General features: G+C 41.2%; 1 protein-coding gene and 1 long non-coding RNA gene across 11 annotated transcripts in view; both read right to left on the bottom strand.

The window, feature by feature from the left end:
- The window catches only part of srcin1a (SRC kinase signaling inhibitor 1a), a 109718-nt gene extending 103147 nt beyond the window's left edge, over window positions 1–6571 (bottom strand). For 3 of the 10 annotated variants that reach the window (XM_025906373.1, XM_025906374.1, XM_025906376.1), the window contains exon 1: window positions 4694–4962. In XM_025906373.1, coding sequence (XP_025762158.1) covers window positions 4694–4766 — 73 coding nt within the window. In that variant the 5' untranslated portion in view covers window positions 4767–4962. Of the gene's footprint in view, window positions 1–4693; window positions 4964–6064 lie in introns of those variants that run through there. The other 7 variants (XM_025906378.1, XM_025906379.1, XM_025906380.1 and 4 more) reach the window with 5 other exon arrangements.
- Window positions 6572–9086: 2515 nt separating this feature from the next.
- LOC112846618 (uncharacterized) lies at window positions 9087–12806 on the bottom strand. The gene is made up of 3 exons (XR_003219671.1): window positions 11776–12806; window positions 11338–11527; window positions 9087–10439 (listed from the first exon to the last, which is right to left on the bottom strand). It is a non-coding gene; the product is annotated as an uncharacterized LOC112846618 (long non-coding RNA).
- Window positions 12807–13928: the final 1122 nt, after the last annotated feature.

Genomic DNA, 13928 nt, shown 5'->3' with positions numbered 1-13928 from the left:
AGTCAGCAGAAAGCTACTTTTGATTTAGAGACCATATTGTTATGTCTCACTACAGAACACCTTAATATACGACAAGTTGTTTTTATGACTCACAGGCTGTAGCTTTTAAGGGCACATTAGGGCAGTACAACTTTTTCAACAGATCACTGTGGACCAACTAGAGCTCTGTGAGGGGGGGAGGGCGGGGATCTCGAGAATAATGAAGTAAATATTGCCCTCTTGGACTCACAGTGCAATCGCTTCAGGATCATGTTGTACAAGCTGCTGTGGAGGAATTTTACTCACTTTCTGCTCTTTTTGGAATTACAAGAAAGTAGCTGCAAGCACATTTGCAGCTAGAGAGAAGGCTGAGTAGGAGTAGCACCATTCAACTTGATTAGTGTACAGACTTTACCAGCTGACAGGAGGTGATTATACCCTGCAACTGACAGCAGCTGGAGGACAATTATAGAGCTGTATTCGTTTTAAAGTAAGAGGAAAGTGGTGGAAAGTTGAATATAGATTTTCATATAGGTGCACTTTGAGTATTTTTGTTTGTTTGTTTGTTTTTTAAAGAGAACAACTCAAAATCTATGTTTTTTTTACTTTGCCACAAACTCCTCCAAGATTTTTCAAGGTCAAGCAATCAAACCTGGTTCATGGTTGGTTGCTTGACACCCTGTTGTTTCCGAAGTGCCATTTTAAAGCGTCAAGTTAAGCAATGCTATCTTAGTTGAAACCCCCCCCCCAATAACACAGCTCTGACTGTGAAACCAGACTCTCATTGGCTGATGAATTGTGACAACCTGCTAGCCAACGAGTTATCAGCATACCACAGATAATCCTCAGTTTCAAAACATGGTATGACCAAGATTTATAAAACATGTATATGCTAGGTACACGGATGGAAGCTACATCCACGCTATATACAGTCTGTAATCTATAGACAGTATTGTATGACATCATCACGTTGCCTAGTAACAGTCTAAAATGATTTTGTGTTAGCATCTATGCACCTATAAAACCTTAAAAACATTGTTTCGTTTTTCTTTCACAACAGTGAAACTTTACACAAATGCTGAATTATGCATGATGATCATGCATTATGACGCCACCATGTTGCCTGGCAACCACTCAGAAATGGGCTAAAATGGTCTGTTTTTAGCCTTTATACACCTACAAAAAATGTATAAAAGCATCATATCATTTTTATTTCACATTAATAACATTTATATCCACAAAAGCATGATTAGTAATCACATAGCAACTGAAATCATCCACTTACAGGCCTAACAGTAGCATGGGCATGTACTAGTCATTACTTTGACTTATAATGGTAATGCAAGTCATTGACAACTGCCGTCTTCATGCTGAGAAAATATGTGATCAGACTTCTACAGCACGCAATGTTTTAGAGGGAAAGTGGTAAACAAGGTACTGTTCTGTTCCCATCATAAAAGCTGTATCCTACTGCATAGGTCTCTGAGAAATAATTTCTAATATAAGACAAGACGAGACAAAGAATTTCTGTGGTGCAGTATGGCTTAATTAATGTGGCTGACAGCAGAAACAAAGACCTTCATGACACACAGAAAAAAACAACAAGAAAGAAACTGTATTTTAATTTTGGACCTGTTACATCACTTGCAACAAGCATTTCATATTTAACTCCACACCCAGCGGTGGTGGCTAAATAGCTTCATTTTTTAAAACCTGACGTCAATTTAAAAAACTAAAATCATAAATGAAATACAATTTTTTGATTGAGTTGTATTTGAGTTTACCATTTTCTGAGAATGTCATTCACACATGGTGTGTTTAACCTGCTTTAGTTAGTTATTTGTTCTACTTTTTTGTCTAACATTTAACAGAGTAACCAGTGTGCTCTCAGAAAACTAAACATCCTACACTTCATAGCAAGAATAAATGTTTAACATCTTTCTTCTCTTCTTTTAGTTAAAATTCTCCTTGAAAAGCTCATTATTAAAGGAACCTACAATCAGATTTTTTATACTTATAGTTACCCTTGAATAAAGCAATAAGTATAACCCCCATTTTATTGTGTCCATTCTCATGCACAGATATCAAACTCTACTACGCACACAGTTGTGGCACGGAAACAAGGACCTTTGATAAATGCATGTAATATTTAAACCCTTGAATCATTAATGACCTTGAGAGCTTACTAGTGTGCTTACCACTGCAGCTGTGAGAGACTCATCATATACCGTCAACAACAGACCCCCTGGAGTAACAGCACAAAGATTCGCAAAGATCTCTGACTTGCAACTTCATTTCCCATTAAAGCAATTCTTGACAAGGGTGAGAAACCTGAGCAAAGATTCCGAAATCAGATGTGAACGATTTTTTGTTGTTTTTCCTCGTTATATAGTGATCAACTAGAGAACAAATGTCAGCGCTTGAGCACGATCAGTTGCCTCATATAATAACTAAATGCTGCATGTGTCATCATCATCCTTCATCCATCCCAAAGTACATATTTGAACATATGCATGTGGGTGCACATATGTGGTGAGGACACGGCGTGAAGCAAATCTAAACAGCTTGCAGATTTGGGCAGAGAAGCCCTGGATTTTATCATTGCACGATCATTAAGTGCTCAACCCATTTTACCAGCTCGAGGTTGTGCCCCAGAATGTGGGGAGTGTGTATATCATATAAATATTTTGTTTAGCACATTTACGTTAACATCAGAACAACTCTGGTTACGCTATTCCCAGCAGGGTCAATTACTTCAGAAATCCCCTCCAAACATGCAGCTCCTCTGCCATAAAACATTGCATCATCGTCAGCCAATCACAAGGCAGGAATCATGGGGCTTTGTGTGGCACAGACCTAGGGAATAAGCAGGTGCCCAAGTACACTAACACAGTGACATCCACAGTGTGCTGCTGTCAATAGCAGGCATTTAAAGCTTAGAGCAATGCTTTGGTAAAAGAAAAAAAAACAAATCATGTTACTTGTGATCTGATCCGTGCTCAAATAGAATTTAACAGGGGCCAGGATATAATGTGGTTCAATGTAGATTGTGCCCTTGCATGCAAGATAAATATCTGGCAGGTGCATAATGAGATGACCTCGTACAGTCCACCTGTCTTTGCTTTCAGTATTGAAATGAAAAAATGGTAAACAGAGCAGCTCAGTGACTTGTTCCGAAACAAAACCTGTTCCATCAAATGCAAATCTTTACTGGAACTGGAACTGCCCTGAATTTTCCTAACTCTCATTAAAAGCAGGATTACGCCATGATCTAAACATGAATTCATCAATTTCATGTCAATGCATGACATAAATTTACTGTCTTTTTACAGGTTTATCCTTTCAGATAAATCCTCCTGCAGTTTATCTACCTCGACGCCCTGAGTATGTCGTAATGTCGCCAACGTGTCTGCACCAATGTCAAGACAAAGCCTCTATATATCGAAGAAAATCCAGCCGGCTAATGTGGCCAAAGAGGTCACCACACTACCTCACACCTTACCCGTTATTGTTCCGAAGAGAACTGGCCTGAATTTATGCCTAGCAAATCACAACATGTAACATCCAGTCAGCAGGTTACTTGTGTCTCTTTGGATAAACTATAGAATTACTTCAGCAGTAAAACAGCATCTCAGGCACTGCGGGCCCTGCTCTCCTCTTACAGAGGATCATAAGATAGACAGACATGCGTGTTGACATAACCCTCAGCTGAACATACTAGGGTAGCATGGAGATAAAAAGCTACCAGGATCTACAGTCTCTGTACAATGGCAACATTACGATAAGTGTTAGCTCTCCGGCAGGCTAACACTGGCTTAACGCTCGACTCTGCTAATCTATTCTTTATGGTTTAGCCTTGCAGTGTGAGCTGGAAAAACTCTGAAATAGGCTTATGAAGATGTTTCCATTTGCAGTTACAGGAGGTGTGACTACCAAGTGTAAGAGCCATACTTCTTCACTGGTTGAGCTGGGAAAGTTAAGCCTGGTTTAGGAAATTGTTTTCCAGCTGGTGACTTGAATTGGTTCGGTCTTGCCAGATTTATAATAAAATAGTGCTGTTAATTACCACCAGCAGTAATGACAGTCCTGAACACTGCAGGTGTAATGTAAGTGATTGGAAATCTTTTGTTTCAGCAAATTATCCCAAATTGCTGATGGTGTAACGAAAAAAACCCCTAATAGCTCAAACATTCAGTCAAATGTAATGTCTGCTTTTAGAAATAATAACACCCAGGGGTTTGTATTCAGCCTGATACATCTCAGTCTCTCCAAGACAGACACTGACTATACACAGAGCTCCGAGGCCAAGCTTTATAGCGATAAAGCACAAAAATCCAATATACACACACAGACCTCTGGCCAGTGCAAAAGGTCTTATGCCATTGTAGCTTGCCTCTGCCTTCACCTAAGCTGCAAACTTATTTCCCTCCATCTGAAGAGCCAGATGAACGTGTCTTACAAAGAATTCAGCCTGAAAAAATGAAACTATTCAAAGGTCATCTGTAAGCAAAAAGCAAAAAAGCAGCAGCCAAAAGCTGACCAGACGAGCTGAAGGTATCAGTATTCAACACCAAACACAGAATAAGCTCACAAGCCAACAAGTTGGTTTACTATTCCACTGTTGAGCTCTCACAATCACTGCAGCTAATGACCGATTAAAGGTACTCAGCACTTTTAAAGAGAATTATGTTGCCTCTGCCCAAGCAAAACTTACCTGTCCACCTACGAGCAAACCCCTTTTTTGTCTTTTCTTTCGAGTTTCCTTTCATTCTCTCCCCGTCTTTCATATCTTCTGTCACTTGTCTCCCTGCTCTTCTCACCACTAGCTACCAGACTGTCCCTTGGTGAGAGGCAAGTGAGGATGAAGAGGAGGGGAGAAAGAAAGGAGGGAGAAAAGGTGAGGGCGAATGAGGACTTAGAAAGGGAAATGAATGTGGATGAATTCCCGGAGCTGTGTCATGTTGCCCATCTCTCTGAGAAGTGAGCATTTATCCTGTCCTTTCTTTCTGTCTTTGGATCTTAAGAGTGGATCTTCTGCTGCCTGTCAGACAGCTTTGCCATCCCAGGAGTGTTTCAACATGCCTCAAGTACATTCTTTTAAATTTCTTCCTACTTTAATCCCACACCCTTTTTATACTCTCTCTTTATCGTGTATTTTTACCTCATTTATTTGGGGGTGTACAATCTGCAAACAAATAAGGCGCACTGTATTTTGCTTGAGGAAATTTAGTGCAAACTGGTGATACATTTGCCTGCTTCTCAAAAGAAGACTTTAAGATCATTTTCAACGATTGCTTTTTCATAACGCAAAAAAAGACGAAATAATGAAAAAAGAGCGATAAGGGGCTGAAGAAAATAGCAAGAGCATCACATTAAGGAGCTGACCCACCCGATCATCCGTTTACAATACCATCCCCCATTCACTGATAGCAGAGCTGCCTAGTCCCTTCATTAAGCTATCATTACGTTCACCATTTTTTCTAAATTGTCTTTTTTATCTTTGTTTTTGTATGCATTTCATCATCTTTCAAATACACACACACCCACCAACATGCACACACCCCTACACTTTGGAGTGCTTCACTTCCCAGAGGTTGTCCATGTGGCTGACAGCAACAGCTGCAACCAACACACCAACGCAATCACACTTTCCAATCAACTACACACAAACATCTCTCGAGTCCTTCTCTCTCTTATGTGCACATACACACACACAGACTCACACCCACCAGCACCACCTGCTTCAGTAATGGTACTTCTGCTCTACACCGGTCCCCTCCCATATCTTGCGCTCACACATGGTGCCACCACCCTGTATTTCCAGCACCCCATCCACGTTCAACAGCCCTCCCACCCCAAGCCTTTTCCCGGGGCACCTCACTCCTGACCTACTGCCCATTAACCGATGCTACCTCACGGCATCACTCTCCTCAAGCAACGCCGCTCTCCACAAGCCCTCAGCCCAACCCCCCATCCCTGCTTTCACAGAGTGTGACAGGAGGACAGCCAGCTGGTTGGGTAGCACAACATACAGAATCAAAAAATACCTGCCACACAAGTATGCATAGAATTAAGGTTGACATGCCTTGGGATGGTGCATTGCCCATGCTGCGACACGGACCGCTGCAGCTGAAAGTGATCGCGTTTCCTGTTCCCCCTCCTCTTTTTTCCTCTCTCCTCCTCCCCTCCTCCTGTTCTTTGCTTTCTGTTCTTCACAAATCGCTGGGTCTCTCCTTCCTTGTGCCGGTCCCCGCGCTCCTATTCGCTCCTCGCCTTCTACCGTCCTCCTTCCCTTTGTCTCACTCTGGCTTTCTCTTCCCTCCACTGGAACCTCCTTCGCGAGATGGCTTTGGTCCAGCAGCGGCGCTCCTGACAGCACTGCGCGTGTGTGATTGCGAGCACGTGTGTGTGTGTATGCGAGTGTGTAAGGGAGAGGCTGGGTGGGAGCGCCTGGGTGTGTTTGCGTGAGGGAGAGAGAGGGAAGAGATGGGCGTAATCTTCAGCAGCTTTGGGAGACTGTGCATGCCGGTGCAGGGATGCTCAGCACACAGCTAGGAGTGAAGCACAAATTTTGCCCATGATAAATTCACACTCCCTCACCCACTCTCTCTCACTTCCTCTCCATGCCTTATTTCCTACTGAATACACATTATACTCTCGCTCTCCTCTTAAAGACACAGGCGGCACGCTGCATTGCTACATGCCTAAGGCGCATCTCATGATATCGTAATAAAGGGGAGTCCAGGGAGATGGTCCTGCATGGGGCTCCTGAGCTGAGCCAGCAGGGGGGGGGGGGGGGGCGCGGTATAGAAGTGCTTGAAGCACCTATTGTACCAGGAAAGGTGGGGAGGGACTGAGGTGGGTGAAAATAAAAAAAAAGAAACAGTGGAGGTGAGAGAGACAGAGAGAGAGTGAACACTTGAAATATCCTTGTGACAACATCAGCTAATGATGAAGCTGTGTAAGGCCAGAGGGGAGGTTATAGTGGGATTGCTATGGCAACCGGAGCTCGGCGGCAGGTGAGAATGACGAAAGGGACGCCACAGGAGGGCAACCTCAGCATCGCTCTTCCCTGCTGGATGTTTGTATAAATTATTACTATTTTTAGTCCTGATAAGTATCACCCAAGTCCAACATTATCTCAGCTATTTAAGAGCACCCTTGAATGTTTGGGGGAAAAATCCATACTGAGATGAATCTTGTGTATTCCTGATGGAGGACAAAATGAGTTAAAAGTAGCTGAGAGAAGAAGGCACAGGGTGTGAAATCGGGGACAAATATTGTATAAGCCACGGATGATTGAGATCCAGAATACTGCTGTCAGGCAGAGTGAAGCAGCCTCTGCTGTAGTACCTAATGGGTGCTGATGAATTAAGAAGTGAAGAGTGGGGGAAAGAGAGACGGAGAGAAAGTAAAATGCCAGGAGATGGAGAGATAAAAGAGGATGGAGGGCCTCTTCATGATGAGAGTGATGAATAATATATGATCAGCCTGCTCATGGCTTACACAGCACACTGGAACGTCCGTCATGTCCAGCTGGTTTACAGGCTCAGAGAAGGGATACATCAGCCTGCCTTGTGTAGCCTGTCCACCTCAGCTAGAAGCCTAACCCTGTCACAGTGAATATTTATCAGGTTTTGTATGTTTTTGTGTGTGTTAGTGTGTGTGTTTTCTTAGGTGAGAGGTTTAACAGTGCAAGTGTTTAAGAGCTTACTGACAGAAAAATGTTTTATTTTCAGTGATCAAAATGTCATCATAACACTTCCAGTGTGTGTGTGTGTGTGTTTTAAGATATATAAATATAATATACAATGTTCTTCAGAAAAGTTAAACATTGGAAATGGAAAAAGTAAATGCGGTTTTCGGCAGTCACGCTGTCGATAACGGTGCAGATGGTAAGAATTATGTTCCCCAGTAGACACTAAATCCAGCACAGAACATTTTTAATTATCTACTTTTAGCTTTATAGAGCCACTAAGCAAGATTTAACTTCCAACTTGACATGACTAGCGACGGGCGATCCTTTAAAGCAGATTTTGTACAGATATTTGATTTCCTACTTTATATCTGAGGCAAGATATCGGTCTATAAATATTCAACCTGAGAAGGCCGTATGGAAGGAGGCAAATATGAGACAATGCTACTGCAGCACCTAAAACCCACTGTGAAATTTGTTGGTGGAATATTAAAGGAGAACTAGGGTTACTAGGAGAAGGAGAGGAGAAGTGTTTGGCTCATTTCCAACTCCATTTTTATTTTTCGCTGCTAGTTCAGCTTCTGCATGATAAACATTTCAAAATAATCTTCATTCATCTTGTACTGGGACTTTGTGCAGCCAACTAGAAAGCACAGCAACTGTCTGAAACAAGCAGCTTTAAGCTCCTTTACCTTGTCTTTAAAGTTGTTTTCTTCTGATTAGCTGCACCTTGCAAATAGATGTAAACAACTGGTGGGCGGGGCTCTTCTGTTCACAGCTAGTGCTGCCAAAGACACCTGCTTTCACTGACATGAGATTGGGAAAAAATATAGCTTGAAACTGAGCATTTAGAGCAGTCTGAACTTTTGGGTTTTAGGGATTCCTTACTGGATTTAAGATTTCATAGATTTCACCTTAGACAGATATTTATTTTTATTGACCTATTATTCCACTTACAGAAGCTTATTTTCACAAAAATAGGAACCAAACCGGTCCTAGCCTACTTGAAGCCTATCAGAGGCCTTTAAGTACTGCCATCATCATTATAATAAATAATAATAATAATGTACACTTTACTGATCCCCTTGGGGAAATTCCTCTCTGCATTTAACCCATTCACTCTGTGAAGCAGTGGGCAGCCATTGGGCGCCCGGGGAGCAGTGTGTAGGGACGGTACCTTGCTCAGGGGTACCTCAGGGTAGCCGTTCAGTGGATTTGAACCCCCAACCTTCCGATCATGGGGCCACCACTCTACCTACTGAGCTATCCCTGCCCCTATATCATGAAACCTAAAGAATAATTATGAACGTAAACTAAGCGAATTCAAAACTTAAATGTAGCTATAACCACAGCAGTTACAAAAATATAACTTTTTAAAAATGAAATTAATATGTACAATATTCTCAGTGTCATGTTTTCCTCTTCAGAGTAGGTGATCCAAACACAGCAACAATATAAACAGCTTAATGTGCCAGAATGAAATCTCCCTTCCACTTCACCCTTCCACCAGCACACTCAAAATGCAGCAACACAAAATGCTATCACGTTTTAAAAAACAATTATAAATAAATATTCTCGTACAATAAATTCAAAAAACTGCTTTGATGATGACTTTTTTCTGCTTTCCTGCAGAGCATTGCCTCTCTTTCACACACACATCTGCAAATCTCTGTACAGAAGGAAGGCAACCCTGTTTAATTTAGTCAGCAGCAGCCTGTCAGAGTTTCAGAGTCAACAAATATGAGAAAATAACTCAGCTCTGTAATGTGTTCTACAGCATCATGGACCGCAGGTGTTAGAACCTGTGAAGGACGGTCAGATTAGGGATTGGCTTTTCACACAGGATTGTGGCTGCTCCTCTTTATCAGCCGAACAAAGCGTTCACACCAATACTTGCAAAGCTAGCTAACCATACAGGCACAATTTCTTCAGAGACCATTTCATATCAAGGCCTTCTAACAGCAAATGTGAGATTGCAATCGTGGTGCATAGCTGCAATTTAACAAGTGGAATTAAAAAGCTGCATGTCTCATATTGTAGGTAATGTAGATGTAAAGCAGGGAGTGCAGTAGGAATGCTTCTAGGATTTTCTGATTTTCATATAAAATCTGAATGTGTTTTATTACTCTTTTACTTCGTTAGTGGTAGTTTTCAGGTGGAAACATCAGTGTTTTGCTGTGTGACTGTATTTTTCAATGGGTCTAATTAAGCAAAAAGATACTGCACTTGACATAATGAGATAATTGCTGTCATGTGCATAATTTGTGGAAATCCTTACAACACTTTCTGTCTACTACATTTAAGAAAATAATGCTAAAGATTGGGTCAAGCTGGTGTTTTGCCTCAGGGCTTGTATATTTCACTGAGCAGGAAGCTGTTCATATGCAGAGATGTAACTTGCTGAGCAAGTAGCTCCGAGGAGACAATGAGCACCCTGTGCCACTGTTTTCTAATAAAGCGACAGCTGCGGTTCTAATGTTGGCTCTGCAGCTGACCATATTGCAGAAAGAATTATCAAGGCACTTAGTCTAAAAATGATGCGGCTTTTCATTTTCCAAGTTTCACATTCATGTTCTTAGAAGAAATTGTCAGTTGTCCCGAAGGAGTTTAAGGAAACCCAGTTTGTTCTGGCTGTCCTCTTTCCTTCTCTCCATCTCAGCTGTGCGAGCTCATCGACCCAGAAACCCTTCAGCACATTCTGTGGCACAATAGATCTGCCCTCGCTTCAGTGGAAACTGGCCATCTGAGGTTATTAGAGGAGGGGCTGGGGAGGAATGTCAATGACAGCGTGACTTGGATGCAAAAATATAAGACAACTTTAGAAGGCAGTGAACACAGGTTTTCTTACTGTACAAGAAAGACAAAAACATGTCACTGCAATCATGTAAACGCTTCATTTGCATTTACAGTATGTGTACTAAGCAAGAAACCTGCATATGCCTCATTGCAACCTTCAAAGCAATACCCAAAGGCACTATACATTCAGAGCTATCAGAGCAGAAAGTAGGAACCTCGAGGTCCAAGGATAACAGGTAAGAGGTAAGGTCTAGAGATTAATGTCTACAGTAATGAATATCACTTTTCTTCATCTGCCATGAACCTTGAATACATAGTGAACCAATTCTACAATAAGCATTTATCATTAAACCATTTTAAACATTGCACAAATCCAGCAGTGCTACTGGTGCTAAAAGACTCTTCCTGAGGGAACAATAAAGAACAATGCCCGCTGGAGAAAATTAGCCACATTTAGTGAGCCAAGTCACAAAGAAAGATAATAAATGCCTGCCAAAGTCCTGCACTGGACACAGAGCCTGAGAACACAGATCATTCCACTAAGAAGCACTGCATACCACACTGTAAGTGATCACTGCCTTTCATCTCTCTTCATTTTGTCAGCAAGAATATCCAAAAACTATCAGGTCAAATTTATGACACTTGGCACAAAGGTCGAGCATGACCAAGGAAAGAGCTCATTAAAATTTGGCTTAGATCTGGGCAACATTTTATATATTCATCAAGATCATCTAGTCAGAGACATAATGTGCCAACATGCAGAAGAAACTGATTTAAAAAACAATTTGTCCCAACTGACAGTGGCCTGTTAAGTAACTCAGTGTGAGTGTAATGCTGCATGGTGAACCTCTGGTTAGCAGAGTTACCTCATAGCAAGAAGATCCAAGAGCAAATTCTGTGTGAAGTTTGCATACTCTCCAGGTCCTTTGTTTTCCTCGCACAGTCCAAAGATGTGCATGGGAGGGTCACTGGTGATTCTAAATTGGCTGTCGGTGAATGGTTGTCTGCCTCTCTGTGTTAGCCCCGTAATAAACTGGCGACCTGTTCGGGATATGCCTGGAAGAAAATGGGTGGATTTTAATGTATGTTTCATACTGACCTTTTCAATCTCACTGTGCTTTTTATAACTGCTTGCTAGATGGTTGTGTGATTTCTGCTGTGCAAAAATGCCAACAAAGGCCAGGGATCAGCAACCTTCACTATGAAAAGACCCATTTTTGAGATATTTTTGCCCAGAAAAACAAAACAAAACATCAGTATGGATTTGCAAAACATATTTGGCCTTTTTAATTATTTTCACACACCTGGTTAATTGCAATTTATAGTCTATCGGCATTTGCAGTGGACTTTGTGTCTATTGTTATTTAACTACTACTCAGATCCTGATCTTGTGGTCAACCTTGCAGAAGTGGCACCATGGGAGGATGCAGTGGGTGAAGCATACAAACACAAAAGGCTAAAATAGACAGACAAAGTAGCCAAGGCAGAAAAACGTGGCTGTTGTACCGAGGTGTTCCCTGTACAGTAGATGTGGAATGCAGAGCATTTTTGGCCACATTAACAACAAGGCTCCCGAAGAGAATCAGGGTTTGTGAACAGGCCTTCTGAAAAGCCATCAAGTCACTATGGGAGGCTGCTGAGCAAAGCAGCAATCTGCTTTAGAAGAAGAGGAAAACCTCCAACTGGACTGGAAGACATCCGACACGCAGGGATAAAAGCCTAGGGGGACACACCTGGACACCAGATATTGTTGCTGAAACACCTTCCACAGTTCGTAACACAAGACATCGATGCCAATTATCCTCAGAGATTCTGATATCAACTCCTATGAGCTTAATTAAAAAGGCTTTCTCTGAAATAGAGTAAAGCTATGCAGGGCACCTTGAGTCCCAACTGTGGTTGTGCAAATGAATCAAATAATTTAAAATTTAACAAAAAATGATTTTCATCAACTGAATTGTGTGAAAGACCACAGATAATTATGTCTCTAAGGTAGCACACACTGTCACTGTAGTACAATTCAAAGGTTGAAGAATTTAGGGAAAAAACTTTCGGCAAAATAAATAAATCACAAAAACCATAACCAGTAGCAAAATACTAAGTCTTGTGCTTGTCAGGATTTGCATGATAAGGTCCCAATTGCAGACTCAGGAGACAAGCAGGATTAAATTTTAAAAAAAAAAAGGTCCACAAAGGAAAAGATTATGTCCAAAAAGCAAAGACACAGAAAGTCCTCAAGGACACAGAGAGAATCGCACAAGTGACCAAAGAGAGAGTGAGATCAAAGCAATGACAGGACTACATATACACACAGAAACGGCTATACACACAAAACCAGGGCTAACCAGGGGAATGAGTCACTGCTGTGGAAATGCGGCACAGGTGAAACTAATTAGAATAATGCACAGGGGAAATAAAAACACATGCAGAACACAGGAGAAAAATGAGTACCAAAATAAAACAGAAAAAAAACAATAATGGAACTAGAGGAACCCAGAGACTAGAACTTAACAGAATGAATTACACTGAAGGACCACACAGAGGGAACAGATAAGCTAATAACAGAAAATATACACAGAACATAAGAGGAATAGAACTCTAGAGAAAAATCATGAAACCAAACTTTCTCAATAAACAACAATAAGAAACCAAAACCCAGAAGAAAGGATAGAAATCAAAATCCAAGCCCTAAATTTCAAAAGCCAATAAAACACCCGGATCATAAAAGCCATTAAGTACATGGGGACAATATTTCTGGAGATCATGAAATACTGGTTCACAGTAAGAGACTCATATTACATTCATAGCTAGCTAGATAGCAATTTTTATCGAGCTTACAGATCTCGGTTCACTTGGAGCAAAAACAAACATTAAATAAAATTAACTTTATTTTATTTTAACAAAAGTGTCTTGTCTTTATTGTAAACTCGGGGTGGGTTTTTTTTAAATTAATTTATTAACCTCACAGTTGTCCAGCTAGCTTTGCTAACCCTTCATTATGCAATATGCTTGCACAAAACACTTACCTTAGGCCACAAATACTTGGTTAGACATTAAAGCTGGGAAGCCAGGGATAATCTGGGAACTGAGACAAGGAGCCCAGCAGTCCTGTAACAAGTGTTACTTAATGTGTTAAAAAACACAGTTGCTCAAACCAGGGGTGTCAAGCATAAGGCCCGGGGGCGAGAATCGGCCGCAAAGACCTCAATCCGTCCGCTGGATGGTTTTGCAAAATGTGAAAGAGAGCATAAAGTTTTAGAATTTTGAACTGTATTTTAGCAGGTTTTACAGCTTTTCCTACCCTTAAAGCCTCTCTAGTGGCCATTCACAATACACCAAAGTAATTCAATTACAGATTTCTGTAATTTTATACATCACTTCTTACAATCTAAGCCTAAAGAGTCATGTGGACAGATTACTACAGCAGCATTTCTTTACCATGTAGAAAAACTGAGAC

Source organism: Oreochromis niloticus, linkage group LG4, assembly GCF_001858045.2.
Source record: "Oreochromis niloticus isolate F11D_XX linkage group LG4, O_niloticus_UMD_NMBU, whole genome shotgun sequence".
Classification (NCBI taxonomy): domain Eukaryota; kingdom Metazoa; phylum Chordata; class Actinopteri; order Cichliformes; family Cichlidae; genus Oreochromis; species Oreochromis niloticus.
This window is presented reverse-complemented; position numbering and strand designations above follow the sequence as displayed.